Raw genomic sequence first — 20,401 nt, forward strand, 5'->3', positions numbered from 1 at the left:
CACCCTACCCCCGGGCAATAGCTCCTCAGTGCCAGCGACTAGGACAGGTCCATCTCACTTCCTTTCCCAAATGCCGAGCCCTCAGGAGGCTGCACAGAGTAGCATCAGATGAATGTAAGTACGTCACGCTGTACAGCCTTCAGCCACTCCCTCTGTATCCCATCTACAGGAGTGTGTCCCCGGTCTGAGAAATGAAGGGACCCCAGGATCACCCATCACCCTACCCAGGCCCTGGGCACTAGGACTTTGCTTAATGGCGCGTAGGGGCATGAAGCATGGGGAAGACAGTGGGTGGTGTCCTGTGCAGACAGGAGCAGGGGCTGCTGGGAGCGGGTGTCCCCTGCAGGTAAGCACCCTCCGTCTCAGCCTCTCGCCCACGGCTTCCGGTGCCTGTCTCCAGGCGTTATTTGTTCCTTGTGAAAGTGACGATTATCCACGATTCAGCCCCTGGCTTCATGTCTTATCATGTTTTATCTCCAAGCAGGACATTTACAAGCTACTTTTGGCTTCAAAGAGCTTGGCAGCAGCATTGCCAGAGAGGAGAGACAGAGCAGAGAGGAGAGAGGGTCCAGTGGGTCTGCCTCCAAAGTGCGGGGTGCATGATACCCTGGGATTCCTCCTTCACCTCCGACTCCAGTGGCTTTTCGCTTCCTTAGTCCCAAAGTGTGGTTCTTTGCTGGGCCCCCATCTCTGAGCCCAGGCGTCTTGGTGTGTGTCCGGATGTAGGGGTGTGGGCCAGGGAAGCTAGACTTAGAGGGAGGATGGCAATTCCCTGGGTAGCGGACACAGGTGGGGTCGTTGTTCTCTGAGGAGGGAGTGGAGGTCAGTTTTGAAGGTATTGATGTCAGGGCAGGAAGTTTCAGCATAGGGAGCACCTATTGGGAAGGGACAAGGAGTTTGAAGCTCTTGCCCCAAGATGATGGGCCCTAGGCCCTGGGTTCTGGGTCTTCCTGGGCACTGAGCTATACCTGTCTGTGTGTCTGTCTGGCCAGCTGTGGGGTGGGGTACTTCCCTGGAACTGAAGGGGGATGGAGAGTAGCTCTCCTAGGTGTCTTGTCTGCTGCCAGGCTAGCCTCGCTCCTGGAATTAGGTCACTGGTGTACGGGCAGATTCAAACTTAGGGCTTTCCACATTGGGGGGGACAGTGGTTGGTGCCTGGTGGAAGGTCTCTGAAACTCAGTTTTCTTTTCTTTTTTTAAAAGAATATATTTTTGTTGATTTTTACAGAAAGGGAGGAATAGAGAGTTAGAAACATCGATGAGAGAGAATCATTGATCAGCTGCCTCTTGCACACCCCCTACTGGGGATGTGCCCACAACCAAAGTACATGCCCTTGACCAGAATCGAACCTGGGACCTTTCAGTCCGCAGGCCGACACTCTATTCACTGAGCCAAACCGATTTTGGCTGAAACTTCGTTTTCTTGCCTGTTCATGCAAACATTCACATGGTCCTATGTCCTCTGTGGAGCATGGGGTTCCTGAGCCTGATTTGGACCCCTTGCTTTGAAAATATTTTTAACATATATTTGTATTGATTTCAGAGAGGAAGGGAGAGGGAAAGAGAGATAGAAACATCAATGATGAGAGAGAATCACTGATTGGCTGCCTCCTGCACACCCCCAACTGGGGATTGAGCCTGCAACCTGGGCATGTGCCCTGACTGGGCATTGAACTGTGACCTCCTGATTCATAGGTCAACACTCAACCACTGAGCAACACCTGCCAGGCAGGCCCCTTGCTTCTGATGGAATGTGCTCACAGTACCCTTACAGTCCCTGGGGCCCCTCACCAGGGCATGGATGAACAGACCTGGCCTGATGTGGGGCCATTTGAATAATACCCAGACTTTCCCATGATGCTCAGGGGCTTCTACTCTCAGAGGCCTGGCACCGAGCTGTGAAGTTAGGGGAGGGGGGATTGGGATGCGGGCTGAGAGTTCTGTTTCTGTGCGACCCTCTTCTCTTGCTCCTTTAAACTCACCTTGGGGATAAAGGCTCTTACCAGCCTTCCCTCTTGCAGAGGTGGGGCTGCCAGCCTAGAAGATTTCTGCATTGTAGTAAATTGAGCTGGGCCAAGCTGGTGGGCAAGAAGAATTGGCAGGTCTAGCTGGGTGCCCCCTGGAAGCATCCTGGGGCCTGGCCCTGCCCTCCGGAAAAAGCAGGACCAGAGGCAGTGGCCCTCTGTGCTGACCCCTCAGGGAGACCCAAGGGAAATGAATGGGGTTGCAAGTTGGGGCCCATCCCTGAACAGGAGAGGGATCTGGCTCTTTCTGGCAAATGCTGCAGCCCAGGCAGGCTTCCTGCAGGTGTGTGGCCGCTCCATGGCTACTGAGCTGGAGAAGGCCTTCTTTCTCCTAACTCCTGGCTAAGGGAACCTTTTCATGTGTTTCTCCTGACACTGGGAATCTTTTTATTTTTTAAAAAATTTTCTTTATTGATTAAGGTATCACATATTTGTCCTCATCTCCCCATTCCCATCCCTCACCCCTCCCCACGCAAGCCCCTACCCCCCTGTTGTCCTTGACCACTGGTTAGGCTCATATGTGTGCACACAAGTCCTTTGGTTGATCTCTCCACTTTATCCCCACCTTCTCTCTGAGGTCCAACAGTCTGACCCATGGCTCCTTGTCTCTGGGTCTGTTCTTGTCCATCAGTTTATGTTGTTCATCATTTCCCCTAGATGAGTGAGATCATGTCCTACCGGAAATACACTTATAAGAACCAAAAATGAGACAAGCAATAATGGTTATGCTGAAAGGCAAATGAATCAGTCGGTAGTGAGTTTCTCTCTGGGCCAACAGTTCTTTTGAGACCCAATTTCAATGTCAAACAGTTTCTTATGTGTACATGTCAGCCATGGTATTTCAGATCTGGTTGGTGGACAAATGGTGGTGATGCAGGTCCGACCCTCTCTGGTTTGGTCCTGAGCATCCTTCAGTGACGCACAGCTGCTGTCTGCTAGCATGGCAAGGTGTTGTCAGCGTCTTCCATCTCTGGACTGCTTCTCTTCTGTCTTCATGGCTGGAGTAGTCCTTTCAATTCCTCTCTGTTGCCAGAATCCACATGGTCTCGGAGTTGTTTTCTGAAAACATACAAACATATTCTCCGCCAAGTGTTAATAAAGGAGTATTTTCTATAAGTTTGACTTGAGATCCTTTTTCATTTTTTGCCCAAATGATTTTCCTCGGCACTGGGAATCTTGTCTCCCATGGCCAACCTTCCAATGGCACAGTGTCCCCAGGTCTAGCTGGTCACCAGGAATAAGACCTGGGTTCTGGGAAGCTAGGCTGGCTGGCCACTTGGAGACCAGGCAGAATGAATTATGAAATACCCCGCCTCCTAGGGTGAAGGCAGCTTCAAGGGCACCCCTCTTTGTGCCGGGGCCCCTGAAACATGTCCACTGCCTCCTTCTCATGAAGAGCTCAGGGGCTGGGCACCCAGAGAGGCGTGTTACTTTTGTTTTATAGAATAGGAAAGTGAGGTCAGAGACTGGATACCTGCCAAGGTCACCTGCTTGGGTCGGGGGTGGGAGGCAGAGCTGGACATAAATCACGTTCCAAAGCCTTTGCTCTCAGCACTGTGCTGTGGGGCTGTCTCCAGCCCCAGGGATGGCTCCTGACCCCCACCACGTTCCCTCCCAGGGAGAACTGGGAACCGGGGGCTCGGGTGGGTGAGGTAGGTGGGTTAGACATCTCTTAGGGACCCCTCCCCTGGAGGAAACCACATCCTCTATACGCTCAGGCGAATCTGGCATCCGAAGTGGAAAAACCCCACATAAATCAAGGACAGCTGGGCTGGCCCTTGGCTGCAGCCCCCTCCCCTTGGAATTCCAGCAGCCTCTGGGAGTAGGTCTGGGGGTGAGGGTGTGGTTCTAAGGGAGGAAGTTCCTGGAAGCCCCTCAAGTGTGAAATCTCCCCCAGCTGCCTCCCAGGGAGGTGGTTATTAATTACTTTCCAGAGGGATGCAGCTTCTTGAACATCCAGCCCTGCTGCCTCTGGGTTCTCTGTCTGGGGGTTCCCATCTTGGGGACAGGCTGGTAAAAAGGTAGAGAGGGGCATGGGAAAGGAGTATACACATAGACTCTTTTGTCTTGCTGTCTCTCTCTCTTACACACACACACACACACACACACACACACAGAGTCGCTCAGCAAATCCATGAGCACTCATTATGGTAGGTGTAGAGAAGGGTTCAAGGCTGACCCTGTCCCTGTCCTTGTAGAGGTCATGGGTGGGTGGAGGGGTGGAAGAGACAGACAGGGATCAAAATCACCTACAAAGAAGTAATTACAGCCTGTGAAGGGGATGCATAGCTGGGCAGCCGGGTCACGGCTTTGTGGGGTTAGGCTGGGCCTTCCTCCTACCATGACCTTGCCCCCAGGATTCCCTCCCTAGACTTGCCCTCTCTGTCCCCCTGTGCTCTTGGCCTCTTTGTCATCTCCCCCAGGGATGGTGGTTACTTGGTCGGTCAGCTCTCCTTCCTTCCAAACTTTCCCTCCTCCTGGCCAACGGGCCACCACATCGAACCTGACTATATGCACCTCTGATGGCTGGCCTAAGGAGGATGGACAGATGGGCCTCTTCCTGGCCATCCTGTGCGGGCAGAGGGTCCAGATGAAGGGAGAGGAGAATTGAGCTTTGGCCATCTTGGACCCTCACAGCCGAGGGCCCCTGGGGAGATCCTATTGGGCAGAAGGGACTTGCGAACATGTTTCCTGCCTTGGTCACACAGGGCAGGATGTGGGTGACCTTCTTAGGGTCTTTTTGGGGGCCCCAAAGTCACTTTCACCATGTGACTCAGAAAGAGGAATCCGTTGTCTCTAGGTCACCCAGGAGGGAGCCAGAGGGGAGCCAGGGCTGGACCCGATGTGGAGGGAGAGCAGAGGCAGCGTGGAGGAGCCACGCAGACATCCTGGGAAGGCGGAGGCAGCAGCCCTGTGCGTGAGGAACACGAAGAGGCAGTTTCTCAAGTGTAACCTCAAAAAGACTCTGTGAAAAGCTAAACATAGCTACCGTCTGACCCAGCAATTCCACGCCTGGCTATGTACCCAAGAAAAATGAAACGTAAGTTCATGCAAGGACTTGTAAATGAATGTTCACAGCAGCATTATTCACAATAACCAAAAGGTGGGAACATCCGTCACCTGAGGAATACAGGAATACCTCAACAGACCGTGGTTCATCCATGCTTAGAGTGGAGTGCCAGCCCTAGAAAGGAACGAAGCCCTGGCCCACACCGCTATAGGGATGGACCTCAAAACACCATGCTATTCGAAAGAGGCAGACACAAAAGGCCACATGATGTAGGTTCCACGGATATGCAATGTGGAGAGCAGGCAAACCCATAGGAACAGAAAGTAGATTAGTGGTTGCTCGGGGCCGGGGAGGGGAGAAAGGGAAGTGACTGCTAATGGGTATGAAACGTCTTTTTGGAGTTATGAATATGTTCTAAAATGGATCGTGGTGATGGTTGCACAATATCGCAAATATACTAAAAACCTCCGAATTCTGCTCGTTAAGTGGTTGAACTGCATGGTGTGGGCATTGCATTTCAATGAAGCCTGTGACTTCAGAGTCCAGACTGAGGTCTCCTAGAAGGAACCAGAGGCCAGGAGGTAGGAGCCTGAGGCCAAGTGCTAGGAGGCGGGGCTAGGAAGGCTGGATGCCGAGGGCTTGTCCCCCTCACGCCAGGATGGGCCTGGGACTCTATCCCCAGTTCTACCCCCTCCTCTGCTGCTGGCCTTTCCCCACGACAACTGCATCCGGTCCTCCTGCTCCTCGCTGGATCTTCACCCCTCCAGGAAATGTCCTTGACCTCTCTGTTCGGATGTACCGCTCCCGGCCTCTCCTGTTTGGACATGTTCTCTGTGCTTTTCATAGCTTACAGCAAACGCCTGCACCTGCAGTCTTTAAGAGACGCTCCCCAGCCGGCGCGGGCACTTCCCTTTGCCTGACGGAGTTGCGTGCCCACCAGATATCCTACTATCTTCCAGGGCGCCCCCCGCCCCAGCTGCTGGTGCAACCTGACCCAGCCCCTGTATACAAGACAACATAGTCACTCCCTTGGCTATGGCACCGACATACTGGTCTCAGCCCGCTGTGAGAAAATGTAATCATTTCTTAAACGCTCTTGGCCTGGCTGCTGTTGGCGCAGACCTAACACTCTCCATTCACATCCTTCCACCAGCGGCCATTACTGAGTGCCTGTTGTGTGCCGGGCTCTGCTAGGTGCTAGGTGTCACCACATTTGCACGCCCCCTCCCTCACCTGAGAGACATGGTGGGTGGAGGGAGGGGATTAGTTGCCAGAGTCTCCAAGCCAAGACTCTTGTTCCTGGATGTCATCCCCTGCCCCCAGGGCATCCAGTGTCCTGTTGTTCTTGGCAAATTCCTTCTGGAACAGTTTCCAGCAGGTGTGTGTGTGTGTGTGTGTGTGTGTGTGTGTATGTCAGGGGGTGGCTAAGGAAAAGACATTCTCAGCAAGGGAAACAGTATGAGCAAAGGCTATTAAGGTGGAAATGACAATGGCTGGTTTGAGGCAGGGAGATGGAGGGGCCACCAGGTTTAATGTTGGAATTTGGAGCCCTGAGTGGCGGCTGCTGGGGCTGTGGGTGGGTGCTGGGACTAAGTGTGGGTGCTGGGACTGTGTGTGGGTGCTGGGACTGTAGGTGGGTGCTCGGACTATGGGTGGGTGCTGAGGCTGTGGGTGGGTGCTGGGACTGAGTGTGGGTGCTGGGACTGTGTGTGGGTGCTGGGACTGAGTGTGGGTGCTGGGACTGTATGTGGGTGCTGGGGCTGTGGGTGGGTGCTGTGAGACCGCACCGGGAGAACTCTGGGAAGAACCACCCTGTTTAGAACAAATCCGTTTTATGTACTTTGACCCTGCGTGTGCCAGCATGCACCCAGACACTACTGTGCCAACACCCCGCCTACGTGGCCCCTGGCTAAGTCTTGCCCTGACAAGCAGGTGCAGGCCTGGCATCTGGGACCTGGGCTGGGGCCCCGGTCAATGGTCTGCACCCATTGGCTCTGCACAGCCCCCTCTGGACAGGGCTGCTCTGTGGGAGCTCTGGACATATTGTGGGTCACGGAGGCTCCCCTGCCCCTCGGAGGCGCCCAGGCAGCGGGGACTTGCTCAGATGCCACTAACGAGCAAATCTGACAGAGACCTCTGGGTATCGGCTGGAGAGGCTGGCTGACCATGTAGCCAGGAAGGCTGGGCTGGGACAGGAGTGGAGAGAGGACACGGGTCCATGTCCATCTCTACCCTCAGAGCCTGGCTCTCCTCCCAGCCTTCCTCCTCTTGTGCTGTCCTGTGGCTCAGTGAACTTAGGGGTACATAACACTCGTGCACAGGTCCCATCACTGTGAGTCACCTCGGAACCTCACTGCCCCTCGGAGGGAGCTCCTAGGGCAGCGCCTGGGCTCCTCCTCCTCGTTCTCCTGGCACCGGTCTCCCGAGGCTTCAGATCTCCAACAGGAGCCACCGCCAGCATCCGAGCCAACACCCCCAGGGGACACCAGGTGGACCGGGCCACAGAGACGGACGATGTGATACTATAGAAGGGTCAGGAGACGGACGCCTGAATTTCGCTGGGCCCTTGGGCAAGACGCCTGTCCTCCCTGAACCTGTCCTCCCCGCTCTAAAGTGGTAATCATAGCCCAGCAGGTTTGAATCAGTGGATAGAGCGTCGCCTGTGGACTGAAAGGTCCTGGGTTTGTTCCCAGTCAGGGCACATGCCTGGCTTGCAGGTTTGATCCCCAGAGTGGAGCGTGCAGGAGGCAGCCGATTAATGATTCTCTCTCATTATTTTTTTTTAAAAAAACAATACTATATATATATTTTATTGATTTCAGAGAGGAAGGGAGAGGGAGAGAAACATCATTGATGAGAGAAAACAATGGACCTTGAGAGCTTGTTTGGAGGTTCTAGCAGGGGAGCGCAGCTACTCGGATACCCTTGACCGAAGACCGGTCCTCTCCTCTTGGGGGAAAGTCGTCCTCTTCGACCGAGCGCGCAGCTTCGGGAGGGACACACATGGATCGGTGAGGGGGGAGGGGGACACCCACCTAGCCAGCCAGATCAGCCGAATCAACCCTGGCGATCAATGGGGTGACAGATGTTGCAGCCAGATCGCCCTCACATCCGAGAGAGAATAATGGACCGGCCACCTCCTGCACGCCCCACACTGGGGATCAAGCCAAAGACCCAGGCATGCGCCCTTGACCGGAATCAACCCAGGACCCTTCAGCCCGCAGGTCGACGCTCTACCCACTGAACCAAACTGGCTAGGGTTCTCTCTCATTATTGATGTTTCTATCCCACTCTCTCTCTCCCCCTTCCTCTCTGAAATCAATAAAAAGAAAACATTTAAACATAAAATAAAATGGTAATCATACCTGGCTAGCCCTCTCCAGCCACCAGGACTGTGAATCTGATGAATGGCAAGCCGACTGGCAGTGAGGGGTGCCCTCGTTCTTTCTTTCTTTTTAAAAAAAATATATTTTATTGATTTTTTACAGAGACGAAGGGAGAAGGATAGAGAGTTAGAAACATTGATGAGAGAGAAACATCCATCAGCTGCCTCCTGCACACCCTATACTGGGTTTGTGCCCGCAACCAAGGTACATGCCCTTGACCTGAACGGAACCTGGGACTCCTTCAGTCCACAGGCCGACGCTCTATCCACTGAGCCAAACCGGTCAGGGCAGAGAGGGTGCCCCATGTCTGCTGCAGGGCCCCACTCCTCTGCGCACTAGGGCCCAGGTGTGCGCTCCTTGGCCCACTAGCTCAGCTCACGCACCTGCCGTGCCAACCAGGAATCGGCCTTCTAAGTCTTAAAATCTAAGACCTAGTGCTGGACCCGCGGGGCAGCCCTGTCACTGCCCTGCGTCCCACCCGCCGCTGCCCCATCCGAGGGCAGGGGTGAAGGTCTGTGGCCGAAGTCTGGAGCCCCGCGTCTCCCAGCGGACGCGTCCAGGTTTCCACGCCGGGACGCCTGTGGGTGCCCGTGTGGACCGGGCGGGACAGTGGCCCGGGAGGGGCGGGGCCTCTGTCGGGGCGGGGCCTCCCGCCCCCGCCCCTCCCCGCCCTGGCCCTTCCCCGCGCGGCTCCTGGACGGCGGAGCGGCCGGTCGCGGAGCAGAAACCCGGCGGCGCCGCGGGCGGACCACGCGGACCGGGATGCGCGCCCCGCTACAGCCCCCGCTCCCGGGCCTGGGCGGCCGGCCGGATGGCAGGTAGCGGCGGCCCGGGCGGCGGGGCCGGCGGCGGCCAGGGCGCGGGAGCCGGGCCGGGGGCTGCGCTGCGGCCGCCCCGGGCGCCGCTGCTGCTCGCCGCGCTGGTGCTGGGAGCCTACTGCCTGTGCGCCCTGCCGGGCCGCTGCCCGCGCGCCCCCCGCGCCCCCGCGCCGGCCCCCGCGCCCGCCGCGCCTCCCCGCGCCGCCCGCGGGCCGGGAGCGCCCGTCCTGCCGGTGGCCAGCGGCCCGGGCCGCCGGCGCTTCCCGCAGGCGCTCATCGTGGGCGTGAAGAAGGGCGGCACGCGCGCGCTCCTGGAGTTCCTGCGCCTGCACCCCGACGTCCGCGCGCTCGGCTCCGAGCCCCACTTCTTCGACAGGTGGTACGAGCGCGGCCTCGCCTGGTACCGGTGAGCGCGGGTCCTCCGGTCCCACCCGCTTCCCTGGCCGGTGCCTCCCGGGGAACATGGGGTGCCCCCGGGGTGGAGGCAGGGAGAGGTCCCGGGCGTCGCAGGGTGTGATCAGCCTGGGGTAGGGGTGCGGGGAGCGGGCGAGGCTTGGCCACTGGCCGGGAGCGCCAAGAAACTTAGAAAACTCTGGGGAAAGGAAGCCTTGGTTGGGGCTGCTGAGGGGTCTCAGCAGGACTAGGGGGAGGGAGGGAGGTCCCAGCCGAGAAGTAGCTTCAGGCTAGCGGGGTTTGAGCAGCATTAGAAATTGTTCAGGCTCAGTCGCCCTCCCCCTGCAGGCCAGTTACCCTTAGAAGGGGCGGTCGCCCAGGAAGTGTCTGCCTCCCACACTCCTGGTCCTGGGAAGAGGAATCTCGGGCGTCCCGAGGGTCTGGAGGAAGTCTGGGCAGTAGGAGGAAGGATGTGCCTTGGAGTCAGTGCCCAAGGGTGGGAATTAGGACCCCAGTTTCACGTCATGGCGCCCTGTAGCTGTCCCGCCCCACCGGCACGGCCTTGGGGTAAGGTATGGAATGTGGGGGGGCCCCCATCCCCAGGTGAAACAGCCCCTCCCGGCTGAGGTTGGCACTGCCTGCGGCCTCGTCAGTCGCACACAAGTCTGCCACCTGCCCGGTCCCTTCCTGTGGGGGAAATGGGAGCTTGCGGATGGGCAGTGAGTCTCCCCACTCCCCAAGCTCTCACCTTAGCCCCAGCTTGGGACCAGCTTCCACCGGACAGAGAGGACCCTGCCCCCGGCCACCTGGTGAGTTAGTGGGGAGTTGGGGGTAGCAGAAGCCACACTCTCCAGGCATTCTCTACCCAGATTCCTCACCTCCACCCCCATTTGCTTTCTTTGCCTTTTGCCTTAAAAACCACTCACGGGTTTGGAAGGGCCCCAGTGGAAACAGGGTTCTAGCTCCTGAGCTCTCAAGGGTTGCTGCTCTCAGGGGGTCCTCAGGAAGCTGAGTGGTGCTGGGAGGGCGGTGAGTCCATCCTTGAACCCAACTGCTGAATTCTGGCGTCAGAGCTCAGAGGGACCGCTACCCACTCTGACAGTCCACTGGCACCAAAGCATCTCTGATACCTACTGCTGTGGAGAGGACGGGGAAGAGGAGGTGGGGCGGGGAGTGGAAGGGGTGGGACGGTGAAGGATAAACCTGAGTCCACACAGATCCCAACTACTTTGACTACAAGAAGCTGGGGGAGACACTGAGCTGGGTTAATGGGGGGCTGCAGGGGGGGGGGGCTAGACTGGGTTTAGCCCTAAAAGGTTTTTCTCAGAGTCAGGAAGCCCGGGGCCCCTTCCAGCTCCCGGGTGCACGCTCAGCCCCGAGGGACAGGTCTGGGGAGGATGGGGGCCTGGCAGGCAGCAGGCACGAGACCCAGCCTGGAGGGCAGATCCTCGGCTCTGGGGTTTCTCAGAAGCCAGGGAAGGGAGCCAGGGGATTCAGGAGCCGGTCTAGCTCTGGTAGAGAAGGGACTTCCTTTTTATTTTCAGAGCCACTTCCACCGGGAAGGGGAGGCGGGTGCAGAGGGTCAGTCCTGGTGGCCTTGACCCTTTAATCCGGAGCTGTCCCTCTGGGCTGGCTAGAGCCGACCCCTCGTTGGCTGGTGCAGGAGCTGAGCTTCTGGAGTGCCCTCAGAGGGGGTCTGTCTCGCTGAACTTATCCCATGAGGACCAGGTGGTGCCCCTTCCTGAATTCTCAGGACACAGGATCGAGTGTGGTGCAGAGTACCTAGCCATGTGGTCATGTGCTGGCATGTACGGGCGGCGTGGTGCTCACAGGTGTCCTGTGCCTCTGGCCCTTTTTTTCTTTCAACCTACTCGGAGTGTGCGGTGAACCTCTGGAACTGTGACCCCACTTCCCAGCTGCAAAGAGGGTGCCCAGCCCCTGGGCATGACCTCGTGGTGTTTGCTCTCAGGACCCGGGCTGAGCCTCCTGGAGTGCAGAGCCTGCTTTGGGTGGAGGGCGAGGGTGGTGAGTCAAGGAGGAGCGGCCAGCACCCCCAGCTGAGTTTCTGGGACACCATCCCCGTGGGCTGTGACTGACCTCACTCCAGGCAGTGACCTGGCCCTTCCCACCGCCTTGGCAGGTGGTTCTGGGCTGCCCGGAGTTAATCTTGGCCAAACTTTCCCCTCTAACTGGGCCTCAGTTAGCCCACTCCTCAGACTCCTGAGGGTCCTCCGTTTTGGGGGTTGTGACCTCCAAGTACCCCCACACTCAGTCAGCATTTTCTCATCTATTCACTCACTCACGGAGCATCTTCTGTGTGGCAGACCAGCACCCCAGGTCTCCTCAGGAGGGCTGTCTTGTCTGGGGGCAGGTGGGCTATACTTCGACCTTAGTGTTTGGGAAAAGAGGAGATAGGAGCGGTGCAGGAGGGGAAACCCCCTTGGCTCCTGGGGCTAATGAGGGGTGGGGTTCTGAGTATATGGGGGAGGGACCTGGGCTTCTGTGGGGCTTTTCTCCCTGTGTCATCCCAGGAGAAGCTCCTGTGGTTGGGGACCAGTGCCCCACCCCCAGCCCCTATGGATCCGCACAGGAACCCTAAGTAGCTTTCGCTCAGAAGCAGGCCTGGCTGGCTGGGGCCCAGGAGAGATGTAGGACCTAAGGGTGGATGAGACCAAGGAGGGAGAGTAGTCGGGGCTGGATGGAAGCCACAGGGAAATGCAGACCAGATGAATGGGGCGGGCCCGGGAACAGCTTGTCAGATGCTTGCCCGTGGAGGTCAGGATCCCGTTCCTCTCATCCCCTCCCCTGTCTGCAACCCCCACCCCAAACCTCCATCCCACCCTCCTCCACGTCCTGGCCAAGACAGGCCTGTGAGGGCGGGTGAGGATGAGTAATTGGTCCCGAAGATCTCAGATCTCAAAGCTGGTTTGTAGCAGGAGTGGCCTGGAAAATCTGCAGGCCATCCCCATTCCCATCCCCATTCCCATCCCCATTCCCATCCCCATTCCCATCCCCATTCCCATCCCCATTCCCATCCCCATTCCCATCCTCATTCCCATCCCCTTTCCCATCCCCTTCCCATCCCCCTTCCCATCCCCCTTCCCATCCCCATTCCCATCCCCTTCCCATCCCCATTCCCATCCCCATTCCCATCCCCTTTCCCATCCCCATTCCCATCCCCCTTCCCATCCCCCTTCCCATCCCCATTCCCATCCCCATTCCCATCCCCATTCCCATCCCCATTCCCATCCTCATTCCCATCCCCATTCCCATCCCCTTTCCCATCCCCTTCCCATCCCCCTTCCCATCCCCCTTCCCATCCCCTTCCCATCCCCATTTCCATCCCCTTCCCATCCCCTTCCCATCCCCCTTCCCATCCCCCTTCCATCCCCCTTCCCATCCCCCTTCCCATCCCCCTTCCCATCCCCCCTCCATCCCCATTCCATCCCCATTCCCATCCCCATTCCCATCCCCATTCCCATCCCCATTCCCATCCCCATTCCCATCCCCATTCCCATCCCCCTTCCCATCCCCTTCCCGTCCCCTTCCGTCCCCATTCCCGTCCCCATTCCCGTCCCCTTCCAGTCCCCTTCCCGTCCCCTTCCCATCCCCCTTCCCATCCCCATTCCCATCCCCATTCCCATCCCCATCCCCATCCCCATCCCCATTCCCCATCCCCTTCCCATCCCCTTCCCATCCCCCTTCCCATCCCCATCCCATCCCATTCCCATCCCCTTCCCATCCCCTTCCCATCCCCATTCCCATCCCCATTCCCATCCCCTTCCCATCCCCATTCCCATCCCCTTCCCATCCCCATTCCTGTCCCCTTCCCGTCCCCATTCCCATCCCCATTCCCATTCCCATCCCCATCCCCATCCCCATTCCCATCCCCTTCCCATCCCCTTCCCATCCCCATTCCCATCCCCATTCCCATCCCCTTCCCATCCCCATTCCCCATCCCCTTCCCATCCCCATTCCTGTCCCCTTCCCGTCCCCATTCCCATCCCCATTCCCATTCCCATCCCCATCCCCATCCCCATTCCCATCCCCTTCCCATCCCCTTCCCATCCCCCTTCCCATCCCCATCCCATCCCCATTCCCATCCCCATTCCCATCCCCTTCCCATCCCCTTCCCATCCCCTTCCCATCCCCCTTCCCATCCCCCTTCCCATCCCCATTCCCATCCCCATTCCCATCCCCATTCCCATCCCCTTCCCATCCCCATTCCCATCCCCTTCCCATCCCCATTCCTGTCCCCTTCCCGTCCCCATTCCCATCCCCATTCCCATTCCCATCCCCATCCCCATCCCCATTCCCATCCAACCCCTTCCCATCCCCTTCCCATCCCCCTTCCCATCCCCCTTCCCATCCCCATTCCCATCCCCATTCCCATCCCCATTCCCATCCCTTCCCGTCCCCATTCCCATCCCCATTCCCATCCCCATTCCCATTTCCATTCCCATCCCCATTCCCATCCCCATTCCCATCCCCTTCCCCGTCCCCATTCCCATCCCCATTCCCATCCCCATTCCCATCCTCTTCCCATCCCCATTCCCATCCCCTTCCCATCCCCTTCCCATCCCCCTTCCCATCCCCCTTCCCATCCCCATTCCCATCCCCCTTCCCATCCCCATTCCCATCCCCTTCCCGTCCCCATTCCCATCCCCATTCCCATCCCCATTCCCATCCCCATTCCCATCCCCATTCCCATCCCCATTCCCATCCCCATTCCCATCCCCTTCCCATCCCCTTCCCATCCCCTTCCCATCCCCTTCCCATCCCCTTCCCATCCCCCTTCCCATCCCCCTTCCCATCCCCTTCCCATCCCCATTCCCATCCCCATTCCCATTCCCATCCCCATCCCCATCCCATTCCCATCCCCTTCCCATCCCCTTCCCATCCCCATTCCCATCCCCATTCCCATCCCCTTCCCATCCCCATTCCCATCCCCTTCCCATCCCCATTCCTGTCCCCTTCCCGTCCCCATTCCCATCCCCATTCCCATTCCCATCCCCATCCCCATCCCCATTCCCATCCCCTTCCCATCCCCTTCCCATCCCCCTTCCCATCCCCCTTCCCATCCCCATTCCCATCCCCATTCCCATCCCCATTCCCATCCCCTTCCCATCCCCTTCCCATCCCCTTCCCCATCCCCCTTCCCATCCCCCTTCCCATCCCCATTCACATCCCCATTCCCATCCCCATTCCCATCCCCTTCCCATCCCCATTCCCATCCCCTTCCCATCCCCATTCCTGTCCCCTTCCCGTCCCCATTCCCATCCCCATTCCCATTCCCATCCCCATCCCCATCCCCATTCCCATCCCCTTCCCATCCCCTTCCCATCCCCCTTCCCATCCCCCTTCCCATCCCCATTCCCATCCCCATTCCCATCCCCATTCCCATCCCCTTCCCGTCCCCATTCCCATCCCCATTCCCATCCCCATTCCCATTTCCATCCCATCCCCATTCCCATCCCCATTCCCATCCCCTTCCCGTCCCCATTCCCATCCCCATTCCCATCCCCATTCCCATCCTCTTCCCATCCCCATTCCCATCCCCTTCCCATCCCCTTCCCATCCCCCTTCCCATCCCCCTTCCCATCCCCATTCCCATCCCCCTTCCCATCCCCATTCCCATCCCCTTCCCGTCCCCATTCCCATCCCCATTCCCATCCCCATTCCCATCCCCATTCCCATCCCCATTCCCATCCCCATTCCCATCCCCATTCCCATCCCCTTCCCATCCCCTTCCCATCCCCTTCCCATCCCCTTCCCATCCCCTTCCCATCCCCCTTCCCATCCCCCTTCCCATCCCCTTCCCATCCCCATTCCCATCCCCATTCCCATTCCCATCCCCATCCCCATCCCCATTCCCATCCCCTTCCCATCCCCTTCCCATCCCCATTCCCATCCCCATTCCCATCCCCTTCCCATCCCCATTCCCATCCCCTTCCCATCCCCATTCCTGTCCCCTTCCCGTCCCCATTCCCATCCCCATTCCCATTCCCATCCCCATCCCCATCCCCATTCCCATCCCCTTCCCATCCCCTTCCCATCCCCCTTCCCATCCCCATTCCCATCCCCATTCCCATCCCCATTCCCATCCCCTTCCCGTCCCCATTCCCATCCCCATTCCCATCCCCATTCCCATTTCCATTCCCATCCCCATTCCCATCCCCATTCCCATCCCCTTCCCGTCCCCATTCCCATCCCCATTCCCATCCCCATTCCCATCCTCTTCCCATCCCCATTCCCATCCCCTTCCCATCCCCTTCCCATCCCCCTTCCCATCCCCCTTCCCATCCCCATTCCCATCCCCCTTCCCATCCCCATTCCCATCCCCTTCCCGTCCCCATTCCCATCCCCATTCCCATCCCCATTCCCATCCCCATTCCCATCCCCATTCCCATCCCCATTCCCATCCCCTTCCCATCCCCTTCCCATCCCCTTCCCATCCCCCTCCCACAGGGTTCCGGAAGCACCTCCCCCTCTGCTCCTCTGACGTCCCTGGTGTCCTTCCTTCCCTCAGGCAGGAGTGCAGGGTGGTGGTGGGGAGTGGGGGGGGGGGCGGTGTTCAGAACCCCAATGCCCAGTTTGGGTGGGGAAAGAGGAAGTGCTTCTGGGGTCACTTGGTGCCTGGGGGAAGAAAGGGACGGGGAGGGGGTGTCCAAGATGGGAGGGGGGGCCCAGGAGTAACAGGGCTGGCTCCTTCCCTGAGGAGGGCCATGAAGGGAGGGCAATGGCTTCGGATCCCCCTGGCAGTCCGTCTGCCCCAGCCCAGGCTTCCCTCATGGGTCTCAGCAGTGAGGTCCAGCGGGGAGACGCCCCGTCTCCTAATCCCCTCCTGAGGAAAAGGGAACCCCCTGAGCCGGCTGCCCCAGGCTGCAGCCCCGGCCTCAGTGCTTGCTAACACCCGAGGTCTCACTGAACTTATCCCAGGAGGGCTGGTGCCTGTACTCGCAGGGCACAGGGCAGGGCATGGGGGCAGAAGCCACGCTGACACTGCCGCTTCCAGCTGCTGCAGCGCGGGGGTGGGAGGATGTGGTCGGTGTCCACCCCACCCCGGGGTTTCCTCTCCCTCCCGGAGCGCCCGGGTGCCCGCCTGTCCAGCGGGGCAGTGAGGGGCTGGAGGGAGATTCCAGCTTCCTTTGTCACCGTGATGGGGAAACAGAATTGTCGCCCCTCCCTGCCCCGTGACTCCTGTAGACCAGCTCTGCCCGGGGCCTTGTTTTGGGGGTGAGGGGAGCTCTCAGAGCCTGAAGACCATCAACCCACCCACCTCCCCTGAACCGTGGGTGGTGTCAGGGAGCCACTGGTACGGCTGGCATCCACCCCAAGCACGCTCTAAGCCAAGCACCCAGCACTGGGTTTGCACACGTGCGTTCCTCCAGCTTGAGTTTCGTTGGGGCTAAGGAGGAAGAGGAAACCTGGGGTCTCGTAGGCTGAGTGCAGGCTGGATGAAAGCGGAACTTGCCCTGGGCCAGACCAGGAGGCTGCCAGTGGGGTGGGGGAGTCCCCTCAGAGGACGGAGGCAGGGTTGGTAGGGCCTTGGGCAGAGGCTGCGCCTCTGAAGGCACAGGTCCCGCAGGCTCTGCCTCCATTGACCTAGTTTCCAGCCCTCTCTCAGGGCCTCCCTGGAGCTGTTTGCTCAGCTGGCCCTGCCACACCCTGCCCGCCCTCCCCGCCCTCCCTGCGTACCTGGCTGGCAGGCGAGGCTTGACCTGGGGAAACTGCTCAGGGTACCCGGCCTGCACGGGGTGTGTGTGTGTGTGTGTGTGTGTGTGTGTGTGTGTGTGTGGTGTGTGTGTGTGTGTGTGTGTGTGGCTTCCCCACGTTTGGGGCAGCCAGGGGGCTGTCCTCAGCCAACACTCCCGGAACCTTGGTCAGTGCCCCACTCCCCTCGGCAGAAGGAGAGGAATCGGCAGGAACAGGAACACTGCAGTCACGGCCTTGCTCCCTGGGGTCTGAGCCAGGTCTGGGAGGCCCTGGCTGCTGAGCTCTTGGGATGGGCCCTCAGGCCACCTTACTTCCTGTTCCCCAGTGGGCTGGGGTCTGCTGGCGGCTTCCAGCATGTGAATTGGGCCCAGGTCAGTGAGAATCAGGGCTGTAACCGGAGGGGCAGGGGCAGTGCCAGGGGCCATGCCGGGAGGGAATGGAAAGAACAGCGGTCCTTTGCTGGGACACTCGTCCATACTTAATGGCCTAACTTAGGGGACAACGCCAGCCATTTAACGAAAGCGTGACCTGGGGTAACTACAGTGCAGGGAGGGGCCTCTGAGCTGGGGAGGTGGGCAGAGCCCTGTGGATGGCAAGTCCGGGCCCCTGGCCCTACTGGTGCTTGGTCAGGGGTGAGAGGCACAGCAGTGTCAGGGTTGGGGCCATCTAGCTAGAGTGGGCAGCCTGCCAGGACAGTCCCCCCCCCTGTTGGCCTGTGCTGGGGCGGCTGCTCTCAGCCCACCTCCCAGGCTGCCCGTCTGGCACTTTCGGTGGGCGGGCCTGGGGTCCCTGGGGCTGGCCTATCACGGGAGGGCTTGAGGGCACCAGCGCCCTCTCACGCCACACCCCCCGCAGGAGCCTGATGCCACGCACCCTGGACGGGCAGATCACCATAGAGAAGACCCCCAGCTACTTCGTGACGCTGGAGGCCCCGCCCCGCATCCACAGCATGTCCCCGGACACGAAGCTGATCGTGGTGGTCCGGGACCCCGTGACGCGGGCCATCTCCGACTACGCCCAGACGCTCTCCAAGACCCCGGGCCTGCCCAGCTTCCGCGCCCTGGCCTTCCGCCACGGCCTGGGCCCCGTGGACACGGCCTGGAGCGCCGTGCGCATCGGCCTCTACGCCCAGCACCTGGACAACTGGCTGCGCTACTTCCCGCTGTCCCGCTTCCTGTTCGTCAGCGGCGAGCGGCTGGTCAGCGACCCCGCCGGGGAAGTGGGCCGCGTGCAGGACTTCCTGGGCCTCAGGAGGGTCGTCACGGACAAGCACTTCTACTTCAACGCCACCAAGGGCTTCCCCTGCCTCAAGAAGGCCCAGGGGAGCGGCCGCCCCCGCTGCCTGGGCAAGTCCAAGGGCCGGCCCCACCCCCGGGTGCCCGAGGCCGTGGTGCAGCGCCTGCGGGACTTCTACCAGCCCTTCAACCGCAAGTTCTACCAGATGATCGGCCAGGACTTCGGCTGGGACTGAGCGGCCAGGCCGGCCCACGCCCTGTCTGGGGACACGCAGCAGCGACCTTAATTTATGCCTGTCACCCAGCCGGCGCAGGCTGTGTGCACATGCTGGGCAGAGAGAACTATTTAAGAAATAAAGTTTGGATCTGTGTTCTTTCGTGTGACCTTGAGGGCTGGAGGGTGGGGGCAGGAGGTGCCGCTGCCCATGGACATGGTAATCACACCCGCGAGCTAGCGAGCATCATGAGAGAGCCAGAAGGGGTCTAAGCTCGATGCTTACTGGTATGCACCCCTTGAGGTATGCTGGGCCACACGTCACAGGTGAGCAGCTGTGAGATTTAGTTGCTGTGCAGGGACACACAGCATAGCTCTGGGGACTCTGAAGGCCACCCTAGAGCTAGCTCCCTTCTCAGCCCTGAGACACCACGCGGGGCTGTCCCGTGTTCCTGATGAGGAAACTGAGGCCCCAGGTTACCCATTGGAGAGGTGGGGCAGGAGTAAAGCTGGGTCTGCCCAACTCTTTGGGCTGCACCCATGACGTTAGCTAATTAGGCCTCCTACTGCCCAGCGGACGTTCCCTCCGGGAGACCTTGTGGGGCTGCTGCACAGTGAGTGTGAGGTGACTCCTGTGTGCGGGGATGTGTGTCTCACAGCCTCCTGTCAGGTCCTCACACAGCCCTGCACTGCCCAGCACAGGCAAGTCACAGGTCCCATTCACCAGACCCTGCCCATACCACAGGCCCCAGGCCCTCACTGTCCCAGTTCTGTTGTGTTTACCCGCTTCCGGGAGGGTGGAGATGGGAGGGTGGGGATGGGCAGGAATAAAGGCTCATCTGCAGCCCAGCTGTCGGCTCAGCTCCTAACCCAGTCAGGCCAGACTGAGGCCGCTGGGGTGTGTGTCAATGCTGGGCCCCTCAGTAATGACCGTTAACTGCTCCTGTCCACAGTGCTGTCTGCCAGGCAGCCACCAGTTCACTGATAACCCCCAGGGCTCTTTAGGCCCAGGCTGCCCGGGCCCTTATAGGATCTGGCAGTGGCTTCTGCATCCCAGGCCTTGGGTCCATATCATATCCTTTTTTAAAAAATAAGCAACTTTATCTGTTTTTTATTTTTATTTTATTTAATATCTTTGTTGTTGTTAATCCTTATCTGAGGATATTTTTTTTATTGATTTTTAGAGAGAGCGGAAGGGAAGGGGAGAGACAGAGAGAGAAACATTGATGTGAGAGAGAGACATCAATTGGTTGTCCCCCACACAAGCCCCAACCAGGGCCAGTGATTGAGCCTGCAACCGAGGTACATGTTCTTGATGGGAACTGAACCTGGGACCCTTCCGTCCACAGGTCAATGCTCTATCCGCCAAGCCAAACTGGCTAAAGCCATACCATATCCTTGACTCTGAAGTGGCCTCTCCACCCTGGGCTACTTGAGCCACGCCCTGTCCTGGGCCCCAGGGTCAGCATGAGGGGGGATTTTGAGGGGAGTAGCAGCTTGTCAGTCACCACTGTCCTCTCTGGCTAGTGGCCCCACAGTCACCATGGCCACTGCCTTTGCCACTTGGCCCACCACGGCGAGGGCTTGAGTTCAGTTGGTGTAGGTG

General features: G+C 59.1%; 1 protein-coding gene across 4 annotated transcripts; it reads left to right on the forward strand.

Moving 5' to 3' along the window:
* The first annotated feature begins 9,120 nt into the window (after positions 1 to 9,120).
* HS3ST6 (heparan sulfate-glucosamine 3-sulfotransferase 6) lies at positions 9,121 to 18,947 on the forward strand. Of its 4 annotated transcripts, none has more exons than XM_084882435.1 (2): positions 9,121 to 9,643; positions 18,202 to 18,947. In XM_084882435.1, the coding sequence occupies exons 1-2, from the start codon at positions 9,231 to 9,233 to the stop codon at positions 18,815 to 18,817; spliced, it is 1,029 nt and encodes a 342-aa protein (XP_084738561.1). In that variant the 5' UTR covers positions 9,121 to 9,230; the 3' UTR covers positions 18,818 to 18,947. The 4 variants fall into 4 exon arrangements, with proteins under 4 accessions (XP_084738561.1, XP_084738562.1, XP_084738564.1 ...); XM_084882436.1 differs by having other exon boundaries at positions 9,121 to 9,616; XM_084882438.1 differs by lacking the exon at positions 9,121 to 9,643 and adding an exon at positions 10,412 to 10,439.
* Positions 18,948 to 20,401: the final 1,454 nt, after the last annotated feature.

This window comes from Pipistrellus hanaki (assembly GCF_964339955.1).
Source record: "Pipistrellus hanaki genome assembly, chromosome: 4".
Classification (NCBI taxonomy): domain Eukaryota; kingdom Metazoa; phylum Chordata; class Mammalia; order Chiroptera; family Vespertilionidae; genus Pipistrellus; species Pipistrellus hanaki.

Bases quoted from the DNA above. Each gene is read 5' to 3' on its own strand.
- HS3ST6 (XM_084882435.1), top strand. From the start codon at position 9,231: ATGGCAGGTAGCGGCGGCCCGGGCGGCGGGGCCGGCGGCGGCCAGGGC. The intron at 9,644-18,201 runs GTGAGCGCGGGT...CACCCCCCGCAG, and splicing joins CGCGGCCTCGCCTGGTACCG to GAGCCTGATGCCACGCACCC.